The following is a 21,419-nucleotide window of genomic DNA, read 5'->3' on the forward strand; positions in this document are numbered from 1 at the left end:
ATGGAGATCAATTTATTATTTTTCCTGACACAACTTTCACTCTTAGTGTGAAATTATGGCTAAAATCCTATTTAATCAGACCCAGTGTGGAAAACTGATGCCAACACACACAGACACACACACACAGACACACACAATGAAAGAAAGACTAATCTTTTCCTCAAACTACACAGACTACTTTCATTCAGATATGGTACATACAAACTGTTGACCCAAAGAGAAAGGCATTTCTGACATTTTTCAGTCACATGTTAATTTGATATGTCTGCGATTCCCATCCCCATCTCCGTTCTCGCAAAAGCATTAAAATGTGTTACAATTAGTTCTTTTAAGTGCAGGATTAGCATATGCAAGAGCGCAATTTGTTCAGTGATATGTTAATGCTGTTAACAATACTGAATGACTTGAGAAAAATAAGTCTCCTTTCATGAAGACCCGGTAAACCTACTTCCTAAAAGCCAAGTGCATGCTTACGTAAATAAATATATGCTCATATAAATATACAAATAAATATGTATTTACAAGTATGCATGTGTATCTCACAAAAGACTAATAGAAACATATATGCTATGATATAAATGCAAATCCTCAAATAAATACTTATGTTTACCTACAAGATACAAATATATTTATTCTTAATATATCATAAACATATACTAGTAGTCAGTGAACTGCACACTGAACGGCTTCCCCTTCAAAACCTGAAAATGCCACGGCAGTTTTGCTCATGTATTAGTGTTCAGTCCCAAGGAGAAGGAAAACAATACAGGGTACATAAGGAAATCTGAATCCTCTTTTTCCTACTTCAGACACTGTGCTTTAAAGCCAACTCTAAACTCTTTTATTCCTGACTATTCAAGCTAAACAAATGCAAAGGGGCTTAATAAAGCATATAGGAGGGTCTAATGAAATTCAGTATAAAGAAGCTTAAAATAATGTCTTTACCACAATGTTTTGCAGCTAAAAGGTGGGCTTGTTGGATCACTGAACTAATTGCCTTGACAAATACAGTCTGAATTTAATCCTTCATCTCCTTCCCAAATGCATATCAACTCAGGGATTTACTAGTTTGAAAACATTGAAATGCATCTTCAACATTTTAATACAGAATCCATCATGACTTCAGCAGTAGAAACATCTTAAGCAGTAAGCTGTAAATTCAAACTTTGTTTGAAAATTCAAACTTGATCACAGATTTGAGAAAAGGCAAATGCCTTTTCTTAAAAAGTACTTTTTTTTTTTCTTGAAAAGATACTTCCCTTAACAATAATAATAATAATAATAATAAAAAACTTGAAAATCTATTTTATTGATGAAAAGCTTAGAACAAAACAGTAAGTTAGGTATAGAAAGGTGAATACACTCAGTTTCGCATTTTAAATTGCCAAAATTAAGCATGACTAATAGAAAGGTAGCAAAGGGGCAGCAGCTGGGAAAAAATTAGAAGCCCTGGTATTTGAAAGTACTACGCAGAACTGTAAGGAGGAGCTTGTAAATTTTGGCATATAATGTCTGTAGTTACAAGAGCTGTGTTTATTTACTGTTTTGGTTTAAAGTAAAGCCTACCTAGACAACGCTGACAATATTCTGTAGCTTGTCTTCTAGAACAAGGAACTCAGATTTACATAAAATAAAATCTGAGTATGTGAGTATATCACAGTTACTGTGATATTCACTTATGACGTGAAATAATCAATCACTGCACAAAAGCAAAAATATGAAACAGTTATTGGAATGAAACTTCTCCATTCCAAGAACCAACTGACTGGCATCAACCAAGACTTGCATCAACTGGAGCACTGTGGGAAATGTCTCTGGCTCCCACCATCTCCCAAATGCTAAATGAAGATCATGGGATTAGTTTTTTTTTTTTTTTTTTTTTTTTTTTTTGTCAAAATACTGACTGCTTACTTATTGACTACTTACTTATGCATGGGTATACATACACACACAGTTAGATTTCCTAAAGGGGAAACTGCATTATAGTGGTTTTATGTCTTGTCTTAATTTCAATAAACTAGACACGTAATTGGGATAAATCTTGTTTTCTTACTAGGAGTCCAATTTATTAGGATTACCAAATACAGCGTCTGTAGATCATGAATCTCAGATCAGAACATCAGATCAGAACAAATGATAAAAATCAATTTAATACAAATATTATAGTTCTCCTGAACTAAATTCAAAGGTTATTCACATGGACCCCATTCTTCAAGAAAGCTTCAAAAAAAGGAAAAAAGCCATGTTTAGTTCTTCTTCCTGTCAGTGCTACCAGGCTTCCTAAAGGCTTTAGAACAAGCTACTTGGTATCTCAAAGCAACTTTTCCACCAGCAATATTTAAAACACTGAAAGCATCAGAAGCAAATGTGAAATGAAAACATAGTCGTGATACAAAGTGAGAAGATTATTCCAGGTTCCTTAACACAAATAAAATGCACATTACTTAAATGCATCACTCTGGCTGCCATGCCATTTCATTGCCTGTAGGAACTACTTCCAAACCGTAAGTATGTGTGTCAGAAGTACAGGCTGAGAGCCCACAGTACCTCATTTTAGCATTTTGTTGTAATACAGCACAGACAACTCACTAGCCCATTCAGACCTGACAAATAACACTACGCTGATCATTACAGCAGTTAAACAACAGCACGTCCATCACAGCTGTGCTTGTGGTTCAACCATACCTGGTTCCAGTCAAGACCTTCACTTGCGGTGGTCTCTGTTCTGTACCCAACACACACACACCTGCTGTGCTTGGTCATTCCCCAAACTTGCTGTACATCTGTGTCAACTGCACCCAGTTGCCAGTACAACCACCACTGGGAGCTCTGCTTATTTAACCATTACACCGTAACAGAGCTGCTGTACAACACGGAAGTGCTACCTGCTGATACCCACATGTATTCACAAACAAATACAGTCCTCTGTTAGAGCAGACAAAACAGGACCAGGTCTAACATACACAGCCAACTCACTGGTCAAACAGCAGTCCCACTGCTCCCTACTAAGACCCAGCTAACACTTAATCCCCCCCCCCAAAAAAAATACAGAAAGATTGCACTTATTCTGCTCCAGAATTATTAAATTCCTTTTGTTGAATATGCTTCTTGCAAACACACAAGACAACAACACAAAAATTCATTTGTAAAGTGAGTGGGTTTTGGTTGATATTACTGGTGATGGAAAGCTACTGACTTCACACTCTTTTCTCCCACCATTTTAACTTAGACTATTACGTTTGTATTAAAAACATGGGAAGCTAGAAGCGTAAATGGATTCGCATCGCTCTCCACATTGATTCAGTAATAATGAGAGACTACGAGAGAATAAAGTTCCTGTTGATTTTGCCATTTTCTACCAAATGTTTGTCAAAATGAAAGTATCCACAAGAACTTACATCAGAACACTCCAATCCTCTTCCCCTGTTTTGTAACCTCTGTCACCAGCCCCATGCTGGTTTATATCAGTTACAAACTGAACTGCAGCACAGTATCCCATGCTCTTCTGCGTGACTGACTCCTGCTGAAGCTAATTTGTGGTTTGCATCCATAAAGACTCTAAGACTTATTTTAAAGTTGACAAAGCCAATAAAAATAAAAGGCATAATTGATTAAAGAAATTCAAGTTTCTAAATTCAAGCTGTTATAATGGAAAAATACTACTTTCTTGACAAAGGTAAAGAAGTATATACATGTAACAGTGAAAATTACTCTAGGCTTTCATATAATTCCTTTTGTGATTTTTTTTTTCCTTTTCTTTTTAATTTAAAAGAATTAAAACACAAAACAAAAACAGCTTGCATTCAAACAAGGAGTAGCATTCAGTTGTGCATGTCCCCTTCCTTTAAGACTATAATGGGAAGAATGGGACAGAGACTGAGGGGCAGAGTATTTTCTGGTCTAAGAAGAGATCATTTGTTTACAAAACAACACCATTTATGCTTACCAAAAGTGGTAGAAAAAAATATCTTGCAAACATTAATAAATTTTTAAAAATAAGCACATTTTTCATGAGAACAAAAGGTAAACACCAGCCTTAATGAAAATCCAAAGCACATAGTAAAGTCAGATTTCACTGTCTACAGATTACTGATCCAACGTTGCACTTGGCAAGAATTTGCATTTCTATGATGTCCAAGCAGGACATAAGAATAGTGGGAAGACAAGTGACAAATGAACACCTAAGATGAGTTTGACAGACATTGCCAGTATGTTCCCAGAGAAAAACATAGACAAAGTTCTTTTGCACTGATGTCTCCAAAAACTTTATTGAACTTCAGTCGCAAAATTTGCTTACTTTCTCTGATTTCATTAACTGCAGAAGGACCGTGTCACAATCATAGGAATGCCTGAATTCCCACAATAACATAACCCAGTTTTGGACTGTTAGAGCTACATCAGCCAAAACCCACCAGCTGTTATTTATGTAGATTTATACTTTTATTCTGACCAAGTAATTCTAGTATTTCATGTATGAAGTGAATTTTTTACTATTACTAATTTCTAAAATAGTAGTGTTTCATTAGCATACGTTTACAAGGAACTCCCTTTCATTTCACATCCTGAAACTTTAAGTAATAGAAAAAAAGTAGAACTTTAAATGTAGCAAAAGTATAAAATGGACACTGATCACAATCAAGAACAATGAAATCACTGTATCTTTACATTTTACCTTATATTCATTTATGAATCTCATTGTATTTCTAAACATACAATACACAAAAAATCTTGACTGTGTATTTGCCTAAGGAGACTTTAAAAAGATAAAACCAAATATCATTTAAAAAGAATATACTCAAATAATATGCCACAATGTGCTATAACTCAGTTTTCGTTTTAAACCAAAGGGTGCTTCAGACTTGCACATATAAGCTACTAGCTTCTATTGATGACAATGGAAGGTTACACTAGATATATCTGATGAACATCATACTATAGTATTTCATGGTAATACCAAACATCATGGTTGCTTCAGGTAACTAACAGCATGAGTCTTGGTTTCTTTGATGATGAAAGCAAGCTTTCGTCAGGATTTCTGGCAGCAGTATTACACTTAAAATGGAAGTCTGAAAAAAACAACTTCATCTCATCTTGATGACCTAGATGTTACATGGTAATTTGCAAAATAAGAGCCTACTGCTCAGCTGGAACCATACATAATTAAACAGACCTGCTGGTATGCCTTGTGTACTTGTGACCAATTTTATATCACCCTTCAAATTTATTAAAAAAATAATCCATTAAAGATAAGACAATTAGAGAAGCTCAAAGATCAAATCACTCCCAGCTGACTATTTTGGCTACTAATTTGAATGTCACTATCACTTCATCTCTCACCGAAGATATCATTTGTTAAACCAAGACTCTAAGACAACACTGTGTTTAAACAATTTTAAGTTCAAACTTAAGTTGACCTGTGTTCAGCTATTAAAGCATAACTTCATTATGAAGTATTACTGAACACTGAGACCAAAAAGAAATGATAGGCACAGTAGCATAGTAATCAAAACTAAATTTATCTGTATTACAAGACTCTGAAATAAAGTCTCAGATTGGTTTACCAGACACTTAGTGGTAACTCAAAAAAAAAAAAAAAAAAAAAAAAAGTCTGGTATCTCACCTGGTACACATAAAAAACAAGAAAGCTTGAGTTATATACATGGGGACAGAAGTAATTAGAATAATGATTATGTGTACTGTGAAAAAAATTGACATATATAGTAAGCAAAAAGATGCTGCAAACCTCCTACAACAAAATAGGAGGTTTAATTTTGACAATTACTTCGAAGGGAAGAACAATGGTCAGCTACACAATGTCTGAATTTCACAACATTGTGAAATACCTGATTTTGGAACTCAAAAAACCCTTTGCATACTTTGCTATTGAAGACGGTAAGACAGAAAAAGAGTGCAAGTGTACTGTGCCTGTTCTTTCAAAGTAGTTATTCAATGAAATTTTGTAGCAAAGTACATGATGGACATGTACATGGAGGAAAAGGTTGAGGAGAGCAAGAACAGGAAACATAACAAAACCACCAAGCTTAAAGTTAAAGTCATTGCTCCTCCTAGTTATATGTGCATGTGTGAACACAATGACTCCTAGGAAGTCCTAGAGAATCTTCCTCTTGGCCAGTATCACTTAAAGAAAAATATCGTTATAGGTCTGAGACTTCAGGAAAACCCAGCCTGAAATCAGTTCCTCAGTCACACTGGCATTAAGCAAGGTGAAATGAATGTTCTTACTCAGTAATCTGAAAATAAAAAATAATTGCCTTAAGAGATATGCAGAAAGTTTCCAGTAAAGTAATTGTCAATCCCTAGTATTAAAAACAAGCAAACAAACTGCATACCCCCCCCCCAAAAAAAAAAAAAGTAAAAAAAAATAAAAACAACCCACTCAACCCACCAAAAAAAAAAAACAAACAATAAAGTCAGGAGTTTAGTACCATAAACTTATCTGTTAACTTTCACATTTCTTGTCTTTTCTGATTAAGACAAAAATAAATAGAGCTCTAATTCACCTCTGGCATCAGTAAGCAGAGCTAGTTTTGTTACTTGAAATGATGTGAAAGCTGTACCTGTCCATCTCCAGCAGATTAATAGATTAACAACAATAATCACAAAACATAACAGTATAAAAAGCTGTTATAAAAAGCAGTTATTTGGCTGCATTATTTTTGGCATGGGTTTTTTGTTTGTTTTTTTTGCTTTACAAATATAATACAGTTTGCTTTAGGCATATTACTTTTTGTATCTATAGGAAAAAACAGTACTGCCAGAGAAGCACAAATTAAGAAGGAGTTCTTGCAGATTCATTTAAAGAAACTAAGGCCAAACATAGTTGTAAGACATGAGTTCTGAAGTTCTTACCCGTCCTGCAATTCTGTTCCTGAAAATCCTCAAGGAAACATCTTAACTCTGACATAATGTTATAAACTAAATTGCAATCAAAGTTGTTCTACAGTTTTTGATTTTGTTGATTTACAGATTTTTTTATAAGAGAATTAAAAATCAAGTAGCTCATAATTCTGCTCAGAAATCTGATTCTTAAATTCCTCAAAGAAAAATACTTAATTTAGTATTCTGCATAAACCAAGAGATATCTTAACTGTAGGCACATATGTCCATTATGAAACTGATCAAAAGGACAAATCAGACAAATAGTGCAACTTCTGATTGCTACTTAAGGTAGAAATGGAAAGGTTAGCAGGAGTGTTGGTACTTACTGTGCCCGGCTCTCTGTCTGCTCCCGTAGTAACCAAGAAATGCACAGACATGCCCGTTCAGACACAGAGGCAAGAACAGAAATAAAAAAGGGGGGAAAAAAATTAGAACACAAGCCACAAACAGTTTTCAAATGGCTTTTATTTATATAAGTCATTGCACATTCCTAATACAGTGATTTCCTGAAAATTACAGTATTTTGTAAACATGATTTACAGTTTAACCATACACAAAGCCTAGTTTTATTTCATGACAGAATAAATTATTTTCTTTTCAAAAATTAGTCAAGTGCAATTTTGCCCAATATTTAATTGCGTACTAGAATTTAAGCCTATGAAACTAAAGTAACAGATGCAATTATCTAAATCCTTTGTTTGAACACATTCACTTCGAAATTTAACTTCTCATTCCCCCTACCTTCCCACCCACCTACCCATTTAACATCATTACTTTCTTTGAAAAAAATTACCCATTTAAGCAGTTTAACAGTTTTCCACAATATGGTGCAGGCCACTGGTGTTGCACTAAACATTTACCAGGATGTCAAAATGCCCTGCAAACTATAGGGCATATGACACCTAGTGATCCCCATTTAAAATACTGAAGGTTTCCAAGCTGAATTTTGCTTCAGTGATATATATGCAGACTTTTTTTTTTTTTTTTTTTAAGTTTGCCAACAGTTTATTGTCATTCTATGTAACTTGATTTCTTTAGAGATGCACATAACTTGCAGCAATGCGCAAATCTGACAGTGTCCTAATCAGGCCTGCCATGCCTCTCACCTCTGTGGTGTTCTGCATCGTGATGCTTCTTGTCATCTTTTATTGCCAAGTGAGACTGCCCACCCAAAGCACTAGAAAGGGCAAGGAGGCCAGCACTGCTTCCGAGTGGAGGGATTCCTGAAGGCTGAAGACCTGATGGATGCGGTGTTAGAGGCACTGGAGGTCCATGGCCATGGGAGAGATGTTGAGCCTGCAACTGCTGCTGCTGTTCCCAGCATTATCGTCATCCCCAGAAGAACAATGCATAGCACATGGTTTGGGAAGGAAAAGGGAGAAGAGGTTTGGTTAGTTACTGAAAAACCAATGGTGGGTATTTTTATTTGTTTATTTTAAAATCTAGGCTCTCCTTTTTGTCCCAGAACGCTATAGACACTGCACTGTATCATGCTGTCTGTAGGCAACTCTGATCATAACCTATACAGCAAGAAAACTAACTGAATACTTGTTCTACAGCCTGAGAAAAACATTCAATGATCGGAAGCTGTTTTGCTTTAGGCAGCCACTTTCTGTCATAACATTACAAGTGACAAACACACAGCAGTAGCAGAACTCCAGAGAAGGCCTCAAAATCTTCCCGTTCTATAGAAACGAATACCACTGCTCTGGTAAAATAAATAAATAAATAAATAAATCTCTGACAAGAATGATTTCAAACCCTGCTCCGTCATGCCTGCTACCCAAATCTAGAAAGAATATTTAGGTTTATATTTTGAGTATTAACAAATAAAAGACACCACACAATTCTATACTTAGTGTAGTTAAGCCTGTATTTTTTTTCTACTGAAGCTTTTGAAAAAAAATGTTCACGAGCTAACATTGTGTTTAGGAAAAAACTTCAAGCTTAAAATCCAGGTACTCCAGAGAGCATCAACAATATCACAGAACTCCCCAGAGGAAATATGATAGTAATGAATTAAAGTATCTCTTCTTATTTCAAAATCAGCTGGCAGGGTTAATACCCTGATTAGAGAACATACTCATCCCAGTGATAAAACTGACAAAACAACCCTTAGGCAATTTTAGAAACAGATTCCTTATAATGGAAATTTTTTAATATTTACTCAATAGGGAAGTTATTTTCTAATTAAAGCTGTTATGGTTCTACTAACATTTTCCAAGTTCAGCTAACCACTTATTTTGACCAAAATGCTGAGCACAGATTTCTTGGAAAAATTAGGTTTCAAAACCATCTTTAGCTCAATCACATCTCCTCTTTAGTTTGCTACAGCAAAACAGATGCTCTGCCTCTTTCCTGCTTTCTTGTGCCTGGGCACATGAACAGAAGACAACAAACTTCTCTCTCTTGGACACACTCCACCCACCCACTGCTGAATGTAGACATCATCAAAAAAGGAAGAGAATATCACTGAATTCATGTGATCAAACAGATGTCAGACAAGCAAATGTCTGACCTACTCAATGCCAGTCATTTGCCTGTAAGAGCAGGCAAAGTTGTTACAGTACTGCTGAGAGCTACTGGAAGCTCACCTAGGCAGAAGGAATAATTAAGGTCACAATATTTCACAAATTACTCCAAAATATGCAATCAAAAATAGTGCAAAATATCTTATTTCATATGCCGCAAGACTTTCAGACAAACAAACCAACAACAACCACATAATATCTACGGGCAGATGAATTACATTACTATTCAGGTAACTAGTGTTACCTCTGTAACTTTCATTTCTCATATCTCCACCCAAGACATTCCTTGAGCTGTTTAAGAATGCCTGCAGACGTAAGTGACTGACATTGAAGAAATCTGGACTGGACCTGCTATGCTTGCACTTTTCTGTTGCCCCCGGCTGAAAAGCATTCATCATTTACTTGTTTCTCAAATACAGGACAAACCTCAAAATCTACTAAAATCCCTTCAGGCAATTATACAAAGCCACAATTTTACCAAAGCTTTGGCTTTTTAGACCGAATTTCACAAATTCCTTTTCATATGGTGTACAAAAATTTAGTCTTCACTGCAATACACGTACATTCTCATCTCCATTCTTACCAACTCTTAAATACCTTTAAAAGGAAAGGTAAGAGAAAGGTAGTTCTTGTTCTTTTCCTTTAATGTTTATAAGAACCTAGAAAGTAACATTTTGAAGGAAGCATTAGGAGTTATTTTCATTTGAAAAAGTTAAAGCAGCAGACCACTTTCTACATAATCAAGTAGCTATTGCTAGTGAAACCTCACTTCACTACACTGCTGCTTCTTCAGAAAATCAGTAAAGAGCACTACAGAAGTCTGACAGGACTGCAATACCTTTTTTTTTTTTTTTTTTTTTTTTTCCCCTTGACTCTGAAGAACAAAAGGACATCTCTCCCTCTCACAGACTTTATCAGTAGTTTCCACAGTAGTTTCCAGCATATTTCCTCAAATCAAAAGAAAACTTGGTGTTTTGGAAGGCTCTTTAAGAGAGATGGTATCTTAAGTCATTCTGTTCCTCTTTGATCAATGAGGTCAGTCACCTTCATTTCTAGCCATGCAACAACATGCATCAGCAGCACTGTAATGCATTCATAACCTTGGCCTTGCCCCTAGGTGCACTATCACACTGGATTACCTAGCTGTGGTGTGAAATTGGCTAAGAACAAAAAGTGATTTTTCCCCCCCAGATCAGTTTTGTGGAGAGAAACCTGCTCCTTTCTCCAACAGTGAGCTCAAATTAGCTTATTTTGCAGTGTGGGCACAGGAAGTCAAAACAGGGAAATGAAGTTGAATTGTTTCTCTTCTTGTCCCTGTGGCTTCAGGAAGCCTGTGAAGATTCTGCTTTTTCATGCCCAGTTCAATTAGCAAATAAGTTAATCCACATGATTTCAGGAAGCAAAGCTTAATGTCTTCAGAAACCAACCTACTAAGGATATGCTACCTGCAATTACACTTGCTCTACTTTGTAGCCTACACAAAGTGCATTTTGTAAGTCCCAGAAATTATGAACAGATTAAACTCTTCCAATAAAGTCCTTAATGCTGAAAGGATGTGACAAACAAGGGCTACATCCTGTTTCTCTGACAGGACAGCATATGAAAGGTGGAGAGCAATGCTCAGTTTAAGGTGTAGAACAGAGTATGAGAGCTGTAAGGGGAAACTCATCACGATACCCAGCAGCTTTGCAAAATGGTTACTGAGGGCAGCAGAGGAAAATGGTCCATGAAGATGCTTAAATATGCAACAATGTTAAATAGACATAAGACTGAAAAACTGATCATGGTCTTTAACACCAAAAATGTTATTTCTGGTTTTATGGCTATTATCTGAGACTCACTGCTATTTAAGACTGACGTATATTGATTTACTGCTTATATATTATTTGTCTGTAATAAGTTCTTTCTAACATACCAAGAAAGATTATCCTTTCCAAAAGTTCATGTCCTGTTACCTTTTTATTTATACAACTTGAATTGCCAAAAGTATATTGCATTCTTTCTAGAAGGAGAAGAAGGAGTATGGTACTGCACACAAAGAGAAAAACTAAAGACAGGGTAGATGAATAACAGCAGTACTCACCAGATGTATTTAGTAACTAGACATTTGCTGTTGTACATCCTAGAAACAATTGTTATGCATATAATCACTTTCCTGTCACTTCAAAGACAATAATGCCTGCTCTGCCACCTTTTCAGAGCTTAGCAGCAGTGAGATACGAAACTGAAGAAGTTGGCAGCAGTATCATGGTCCACTAGGCATGTTCATTAGCACTTAATTAAAAACTAGACACCTGCCATAAGAAATGTGCTCAGAAAAGGATGAGTAACAGGTCTGTCTTACTACCAATTATTACCATTACTTGAAGAGCAAGGGCTGTGTCCGGTTTCAGAGGGATGTGGGAATGCAGAAAAAAGGGCAATGATGCATACATAAGTGACTACACTGAGATAATTAACCATGGCATTGATTTTTAAAAGCATCAATAGTTCACCCACCATTTTGTTGCAAAAACAGAAGCTCATCATATTTGCAAAGGGAGGAAAGAAATAGTGCATTCAGCTTACTGTCTAGCATCAGATTTTATAGCCTATTTTTTTCCCCAGTACCCTCCTAACTGGTCTGGCAAAGATCCAAAAATCAAAATGAAAAACACAGTGCTTCCTTTTCCAATCTAGCACCTCCTAGCTGTCTTAAAGATGGTACAGTTCTTCACCTCCAACATCCTAGTTCCACCTATATAGAGATCTTTAACTGGGACACCTTTAACTAGGACTCAAAATTCAGAAATAATTTTCAATCTCTGCCACAGGCTTCCAGAGGCAGAGTTGGTGAGTTTTTGTTTATATACAGGAAATCCATGTCATAAACACATACCTCCTTTTGGTTCCTTGCCTAAAAATACTGACCATGAAGCGCTAAAATTCCCATTCCTACCACAAAGCAGTTCTACTGATGACACAAATACCTATGACTTAGTCTAGCTTTGAATTCCTAGTTTTGAATGGTTGAGAGTACTTCTCTATTCTTAAACAGAAACGTGTTCTATTCTTAAACAGATATGTGATGTACTATTTAGTATCTCTTCAATTGCACTGAATTCAGAATTCACAGGTAATCGCCAACCAACAATGGAAAAAGGTTACATATCTGATCCCAAACTACAATAGATGTCTTCTCCAGTGGTCTGAACAAACATCTAGGAGAAAAAGAATTCTAGAAAACCTGATCAGCACTAGCTCTGCTAACACTATTAACAGACACCCTCGGCTACATAAGATTTGTTCTGAAAAAAAAATATATGGCAATCACAAAAGTAATGTAGAGACCTAAAACGCAAAGGGCACTATTTCATGTCAACTGCTGCAGAACAGAAGAAACATGACTTCATTAAACTCAAGAAGGCAGAAAGATATTAAAAAAAATAACAAACAAACAAACAATAATAATAATAATAATAATAATAAAAACTACCAAAACAACAAAAAGCATTTTTTTTTACTTGCATTGCCATATGCTCTCCCTTCCCAAACAAGTGCTTAAGTGGAAGGAAGTGAGAAGTAGTACCAAATCTTTATGGCCAAATGAACGCAAGGGCCACTGTTTGAGCAGATATAAACAGCCAACCAAGAAACCTTTTACCTCCCTGTTTAGAAAGGTTCTTACTACCAACACTGCAACTGTAACCTTCTAAAAAAGGAAAGAACTCAAGATAACACTCCTGCCAGATCCAGCCTTCTACCTCACCTTGGAAAGACAAAAACCTGCACGCACCACCCATATTAGCAATAGTCAAACCTAGCAGTAACTCTTATTTGACAGCCTAATCCATAAACTTACACTTGCATTTAAATGTCTGTAATTATTTACAAAGACTACTTCACCTACATTCTCAAGGATGCCAGACAACCCTCCCTTAAAAATACATCCACATTCTCCTTTACAAATGTGAATGGACTTGTACACAAATATATAGGCAATACTTTCCAACATGGATTGCTTACTACTCAACTTTATAACTTTACTTCAGCTGCAGCAGCTGTATTTCCTTTCCTATGCCTTTGGATGCTTCTTTTTCTTCGATATGATGACTACTAGACTGATTGCCAAGTGTTTTAGCAATCCCCACAAGACATTTCCTTCTGACCTTTTTGAATCCCATTCTTCAATACCATAGCAGTAACCTGCAAAACCAAGCTCTGAGTTTGTTTTCTTCTGCAGGTGACACAGAAACCGGGACAAGTGGCTGATATGACTGAGGGTCATGCTGCCATCCAGAGGGAACTCAACAGGATGGAGAAATGGTCTGTCAGGAACCTCACTGAAGGTCAACAAAGGGAATTGCAAAGTCCTTCACCTGGGGGGGGGGGAGGGGGAGGGGGGAACACCCCTAAGTACCAGTACATGCTGGGTGCCATCCAACTGGAAAGCAGAGGCAGAGAGAGAGAGAAAGGCAGACCTGGGGGTCCTGGTAGACATCAAGTTGCACATGAGTCAGCAACGTGCCCTTGACACAGAGAGGGTTAACGGTATCCTGGGCTATATGAAGCAAAGTAGTGCTAACAAGCCAAGAAAGGTGATCCTTTCTCTCTTTTCAGCAATGGTAAAGCTGTAGCTGGAATACTGTGTCCAATTCTGGGGTCCCCAATACAAGAGAGACCTGGATATACTGGAGGGAATCTAATGAAGGGCCACAAAAACAAGGGACTGGAGCATCTCTCTCATGAGGAGAAGCTGAGAGAGACTGGACTGTTCAGCCTGGAAAAGAGAAGGCTCAGGTGTACTATCATCAAGGTGTTCAAGTACCTGAAGAGAAGGTGCAAAGGCAAAGCCAGTAGTGCCCAGTGCCAGGACAAGAAGCCATGAGCACAAACTGGAACACAGGAAGCACTTTACTGTGCAAGTGACAGAGCACTGATACAGGATGCCCAGACAAGTTGTGAAGTCTCTCTTCCTTTGTCAAAAGCCAACTCGACATGGTTCTGTGCAACTTATTCTAGGTGTTGTACTGGGTCTGGCTGGGATGTTAACTTTCCCTGCAGCAGCCTGTACAGTGCTGCGCTCTGCTCTTGTAGCTAGAACAGCAGTGGTATCACACCAGTGTTGTGTCTGCTGCTGACAAGTGTTGGCACAGCATCAGGACGCTCTTTAACTCTCCTAGGGGGTGGGTAAAAAAGTGAGAAAAGAAACATCACCAGGGCAGCTGACCTAAACCAACCAAAGGGATATTCCATACCATATGATTTCACACTCAGCAATAAAAGGTGGAAAAAAGGAAGAAGAGGGGAGGGGTGGGGGAGGGGCTCTTGTTGCAAAAATGTCTGTCCTCCTCCCGAACACCAGCTATGTGCGTTGAGGCCCTGCTTCAAGGACGTGGTCAAGCATTGCTCATTTGTGGGAAGTAGAGAGTAATTTATTTCCTCTGCACTTTCATATAGCCTTTACTTGTTTTGTTATTCCCTTTCCCCCTCCCTCTTCCCCTTTCCCTTTTTTTTCCTTTAGTTGAATTGCTTAATTAATAATATTTCCTTAATATTTTTTTTCTCTTTAATTAAATTATCCTTATCTCAACCCGTGAGTTGTTCTTTCCTTTACTTCTTCCCCTCCTCATCTGCATGCCTAGCATGGTAAAACCACTGCAGGTGGCCCTACTAGGGCAGTGGGGATGGACTAGATGACCTCCAAAAGCCTCCTTCAGCCTCAAATAATGCCCATGTTTCTTATAGTTTACTGTTTTCTCTTAAAAAAAAAAAAAAAAAAGAGATTTAGAAAATTGAGAGTCAGCTACCGCTGTTATTGCTTCATTTTCTATCTTTCCCTTGAAACATCTGCATTTATTTCAGTTCATTTGATTTCTTTACTTCCTCTTCTTTTAAAGGCATAGATTTAATTCGGACAGATAGGAAGCTATACTGTATCACAGTACACAAACTTCAAAGTGCCTACTACTGCATCTCTGGCTTGTGAGCTGAGAATAGAGTCTTTGTAGCTTTGCACAAGTTATTTGAAAACTACCCATTATGCAAACAAGCCACAGTGACTCCAGTGAGGGAAGAGAACGTCTCCTCAGAACAAAGAAACAGTGTCTTCAGCAAGCCTCTTCTATCTATATACCACATGAAATATCATCTTGCTCCAGAGATTTAAGTCCACAGACAGACAGATTAGCAAAAGCTATCCAAAACCATGTATTTCAGATACACATTTGTGTGAGACAATGACATGACTATTTAAAGACTCAACTGTCTCATGGGAAAAAACCTTTTCCTTTTTCATGCTTTATTACAGAAAAGGCATAGATAATATCTTCGGGTCTTAACAAATACTTTCCATTCACACAACAAATAGTAAAAAAAACTTTTACTATGTACAGAATATCAGTAAGCAAATATCAAAGTCAGAAAGAAGATGAATAGCCAAAGGTTTTTTCTTTATTTTTACTACAGGAATTTACCTTTAACTAATTGTAGAATTATGATCAGAAAACTTGTTGGAAAATATTTGCAGCTCTTGCTTCAACTTTTTCAAACAACTGAAACCACACTAATAAATCTCAATTGCACATCTTACCAGTTTTTTTTTTTTTTGAAACAGTTAGAGGTTATACAAGTTGCCTCACACTAACCAGAAAACACAGTATACTGGCATAAAGACAGCTTCCCCAAACACTCCCAAGCAGTCTTTTTCTCACAAATTAACTTGGTCTCTAAGATAACTGAAATAAGGCTGAAAAGTTGTACAGACTGGGGGATGGCAGGCTGAAGAACAGTCCTGGACAAAGGGATCTGGGGTTCTGGTCAACAGCAAGTTGAACATGATCCAGCAGCGTGCCTTGGCAGTCACAAGGGCCACCCATGCCTGGGGTGCACCAAGCACGGCACCACGAGCCAGCCAAGAGAAGGGATTGTCCCTCTCTGCTATGAGCTGGTGCAGCCTCTTTGAGTTCTGTCTGCAGTTTTGGGTGACACAATATAACAAAGATATAAAAGTATTAGACAATGTCCAAAGGAGGGCTGTGAAGATGGTGAAGGGTGTAGAGGGAAAGACATATGGAGGCACAGCTGAGGTCCCTTGGTTTGCTCAGACCAGAGCAGAGCAGGCTGAGGGGAGGCCTCATGGCGGCCTGCAACTCCCTCACGAGGAGCGGAGGGGCAGGCACTGAGCTCTGCTCTCTGGGGACAGCGACAGGACCCGAGGGAACGGCATGGAGCTGGGACAGGGGAGGGTCAGGCTGGGGGTTAGGGAAAGGTTCTGCGCACCCAAAGGGAGGTCGGGCACTGAAACAGGCTCCCCAGGGCAGTGGTCACAACACTGCTGCTGGAGTTCAGGAAGCCTTTGGACAACACTCTCAGATACATGGTCTATTTTTTTGGGTGTTCCTGGTGCAGAGCTAGCATCTGGACTCTATGATCCTTGTGGGTACCTTCCAACTCTGGATATTTTAAGTTATATTTTACTGCTTTGCTGATACAATGTCTCCAAGCACACTAATAAACTCAGCCCTTCTGCCACCTCTACCTAATATAAATAAAAAGAAAAATCATGAAACAGCATATTCTAAGTATTCACTGAAAAGATTGCAAAGGAACACAAAGTATAGGAACACACAGTATACAGTTGTGAGCTAACTTTCTTAACTCCTTTCCTACTTGATTGCTTGATTCCTTCTTCCCTGTGTTATTTCCCTCTTTTTCAGATTCATTTCCATCTGTCTGCTTTGAGATCCTCCTTCAGAAATGAAGTCTTGACTCCCCTTTACTCTTCAGAAAATTCAAAATAGATAAAGCAAGGTTGGCTTCAACTGGTTCATGAAGATTAAAAAAAGAGCACTTCGTGCATGGGTGCTCTCAACCACACTGTTAGTGTTACATACCTGCTTCACTATAAAATATGTTTCTTCTGTGGATTTGTACAACACAGATTAACAGTAAAATACCTAAAAATACCTAACCTGGCCAACTCTAGTTGGTTTCTTTTTCCCTTTCATCTTTTAATCTTGCAAAATTAAGAAAAGATGATGAAATCTTACAAGCACAACTCCCCATACATTCGTTCTATAAGGCTAAAAGTTATTGCTTATCAAAAGAAAAAAAGCTCATTGCAGTCATGATAAAAATACTAGTGTGCAGTCAAGCTGTCACACAACTTATCTGAAACAAAAGTACATGGTGTTGACTAGCACTGTAGCTCAGGAGAAAAAAAAAATATTCCACAGAAAATAAATAGAACACAGAAGACACATCCTAACCTGGGGCAAACAAACCACCGGTGCACATGGGTCATCTCCCAGGAACCTACAGCAGGGAATTGAGACAGCAATTCTCAGTAGGGGCCAAAGTAGATATACTGAACCCTGCACCTAGCTAGCAAAACTCTAAATTCATTTTTCTCTTTTGAGAGCTCCTTAAAATTCTTACAGAACAGAGATATCAAGTATATCCTTTAGTATGTATTTTATAATATGTTCAGAATTCATGAGGAATTTAGATTTTTTTAATAAGAATAAAATAAATAAAATTACATAGTCAGCAGCAGTCTACCTACAAGTACACACAGACTTCGGTGGAATCACAAGATACCATTTTTAGTTTTAATACTGTCATTAGCTTCACTCTATAGAATGGAGAAAAAGCATTATATTGCTCCCCAATATAATGCAAATAGAAAATACAAAAGTAATTTCAAAGGGTAGCTTGTTAACCATTAATTAGTTCCCACATCACCATTACAGATCACAGACACACAGATTGCAGTGTAGAAAGAAGTACTTTATATTTTCCTCAGCTATATGTTGAGCAGTAACTTTAATCTTTGCTGTGCTTTTCTGTCTCACTTAACAGCTAGGCTTCTCTGCCCTTCCTTCTGGCATTCTGGAGGACAATCCCAGGCACCAGAACTAGAAAGCTGAAGAGATATTACACTTCGGGCTCTTCAAAAAGATCGTTCTTGTAAACAGCAATGACAGATGTGAGTGACCACACCCAAATGGATTTGTCACCGCACCCAGTGAATGAGCATGTCAGCTGGTTTTCTGCTAAAATGATCAGCAATTAGCTATTTAATAAAAGTTTAGTAATAATCGTTAAGTGGCATTATTTTTAATACCCCATTGACATAGAGGGAATAATTATACAGCCCTGCCAGCATGGCTGGCACTTTCATAAGAGAAAACCTGCACTAGCAGCCTAGATATGCCATGGAGCCTCTGAGGCTTGTTCCACTGCAAGTCCCACAGCAAGGATGCAGGATCCTGCCAGCAGATGGGATTCTTCCAGTTCAGTAGCATCTTCTCCCTAAATTGAACTGGGACTCCACTGGCGTAGCTGCATCCACACAAGGGCTTTTTGGCATCATTTTGGCATGCGTTGTAAACCAACCTAAAGTTTTGTATTTTGTACCAAGTGTAGACCAAAGACCATCAAAGCATGGTTAGTGCTTGTATCAGCAGTTATGCCAGCAACATTGCAAGAAGCCCACTAAACAAAGAAACTAACATAAACTTGTATACATACATCTTAAATACCATATATTCATGTATGCAATGATGTATTAGACATTTTTAAAGTAAGTTCCTTCCTGTGCACATATAAACATTTTCCAATTGATCTCTATGCTTCAAAAAAAAAATATCACAGGCCTGGCTTAACATTCTGTCAAACAATTTATAGGAAAAAAAATAATAAATACAAATAAGTCACAGAAGAGCCAGTTCTAAAGATTCTTGTTTTAATAATGACTTTTTTCTCCTTAGGTTAAATTCTGAAGAATTGTCACACAGCAAAGCTGAATTCAGCACTGGAAGAAAAAGACATGGAAACAATGGAGGAACCAGCAAAGCTTTTATAAAGGACAGATGCCACAGGGTAGAATGGGGAGGAGGGGTAGAGGCAGGAAAAAAAAAAAAAAAAGATCCTTGTGCAGGAAAACATGTCTTCAAAGAACATCTCAGATGTAAAGGAAAGTAACGAATTGAAAACCACAATCTAAAAACCACAGAAGACAACCTTAAATTCTCCATTGCTTGATCCAGGAAAGACAAAGGCTGTTTTTCTGAAACCAATTATATTCTTCTCATCACTGTCAGCATAAGTTTTTTACAGAAGTAAGCTTTTTTCCTTCTCTCTTTTTGCCTTTTTTTTTTTTTTTTTTTTTTAAAAAGCTTTAGACAGGTACGCATTGCTTGTTCTAAATACTCGGAGGCAAGCCTTAAGTCTGTAAAATGAAGCTGCCAGCACACATTGCTTCTGGTTTGCAAAAACTGCCAACACATTTTTTTCTGGGGCAACCATAAATTCCCACTATTACTCACCTTCTAACCCCAATCTACATATTTGCTTTTTTTTGCTACTGTTAGCATGTCACTACCATATAAACACACTTCAAAAGCATGTTGCTGCTGCCGCAGCAGCCAAAAACAGCCAGTTCAAACATGCACCAATTTGGAAGTGACTTAACAAACATTACTCTTTCTTTATTATTATTATTATTATCACTGATGTATTATCATCTTAAAGAGCATTTATTTTCTTTCCTGGCTCTTTTATTCTCCAGAAATTTAGATCTTGGTGAAAACAAAGATAGTAATGATAAGGTAGGAAAAAAATCTTTTGGTACATTAAAATCCAGACATTAAGTTCAATATATGACTTCAAATGATGTTTATCAGCCTCTTTCCCCCAGTTGTTACTAACTACATTTTTGAGATATCAAACAATGAAAAATTTGTCATGAGACAAAAACCACTTTCCTTTTTACTTACTTTGCCAATCCATGGACCACCTTATTGGAAATTCCCTATATAACCTCCAGTAACTTCTCTTCACAATTATCAATCACTTCAGAACGTTCATTTGAGCAACCCACTTTTGCTAAGCCTTGCTTTTTCTGTCCTAATGTCACTGCTTGTAAGTATTTGATTTGAAGAGCTACAGTTAACTACAGTTAACTAGCACCTTTAAATACACGAATGGACATACTCAGGAAATTAAGTATTATATAAAACAGCAGTCCTACTAGCTCAGCAATATTCTGAAAAATTAGTAATACATGGAATTACCTGATACTGGGAATCCTGCAGTAGTTGATACAAACTTCAGCATTGTGATGAGGTACCATAAACTGCTGTACAAGCTGTGTCTTTGCCCTGTCTTTAGTATTTCATAAAGTTATCCTAAACGCCCACACTAGTCTCTTTGTGCAAGAACAAGAGCAAGCTTCTCTCCCTTCTCCTCCAGTCCTCCCACACAGGCCCCTGCCTCTACTGACTGTATCATTCTTCCAAGAAAAACATAGTGGGCTGCTGTTTTCCTATACATTTCCACTGTTTAATACTTAAGAGTATAGTATTTGTGTCTACTTGTATCTTCCTCCAGACCCTCAGCACCTGCACTTTCCTGTTCATGCTGTCTCCACCATCTGTGCCAGTCACAGAGTTTCACTTTGCCTGTACAGTCCATACCAAGAGATCACCCTCCGTTTTCCCACCAGCACGGTGACAATTAATTCACCTCAGTATATCAGCATTTGCTTCTCAAAACAAGACTTTTAGATCCCTTCAGATCTGTGTGCTTCACTCACCCTTTGCTTCTCTCTCCTACACTACATTAGTCCATCTTACAGTCCTACATCATTCAACGTAGCTTCCCCACCCCAACACCATTTCCTGTTCTACTTATGCTGCACGACCGTGCTTTGCTTCTTCTTTACTCGATTTCTCTGTATTTGATTTCACCTCATGTGCAAACTCACCCAGCAGAGTTTCTCAATTGTTTGGGCCACCCAATTCCATTCATTCCATCCAACTCCTTCCTCCAACACATTGGAATTCTTTCCGGAGAAGCACTGAAGGTCACATCACATTTTTATCTCAGCCTGTTGCCTGTTCACCTACTCTTAACTCCCCTATCTTACTTCAAGTGGAAATTCAAAGACAGTAAAAGCTATGCTCATCTCTTCAGTTTGTCTCCTTTAGCTTTCTTATGAACTCG

General features: G+C 37.6%; 1 protein-coding gene across 11 annotated transcripts in view; it reads right to left on the minus strand.

Moving 5' to 3' along the window:
• TLE1 (TLE family member 1, transcriptional corepressor) overlaps positions 1-21,419 on the minus strand; it is an 83,585-nt gene that overhangs the window by 34,098 nt on the left and 28,068 nt on the right. For 5 of the 11 annotated variants that reach the window (XM_035309742.1, XM_035309749.1, XM_035309746.1 and 2 more), the window contains 2 exons: positions 8,007-8,211; positions 7,227-7,243 (listed from right to left, as the gene is read on the minus strand). In XM_035309742.1, coding sequence (XP_035165633.1) covers positions 7,227-7,243; positions 8,007-8,211 — 222 coding nt within the window. Of the gene's footprint in view, positions 1-7,226; positions 7,244-8,006; positions 8,212-9,675; positions 10,225-21,419 lie in introns of those variants that run through there. The other 6 variants (XM_035309747.1, XM_035309743.1, XM_035309750.1 and 3 more) reach the window with 4 other exon arrangements.

This window comes from Oxyura jamaicensis, chromosome Z (genome assembly GCF_011077185.1).
Source record: "Oxyura jamaicensis isolate SHBP4307 breed ruddy duck chromosome Z, BPBGC_Ojam_1.0, whole genome shotgun sequence".
NCBI classification, from domain to species: Eukaryota; Metazoa; Chordata; class Aves; order Anseriformes; family Anatidae; genus Oxyura; species Oxyura jamaicensis.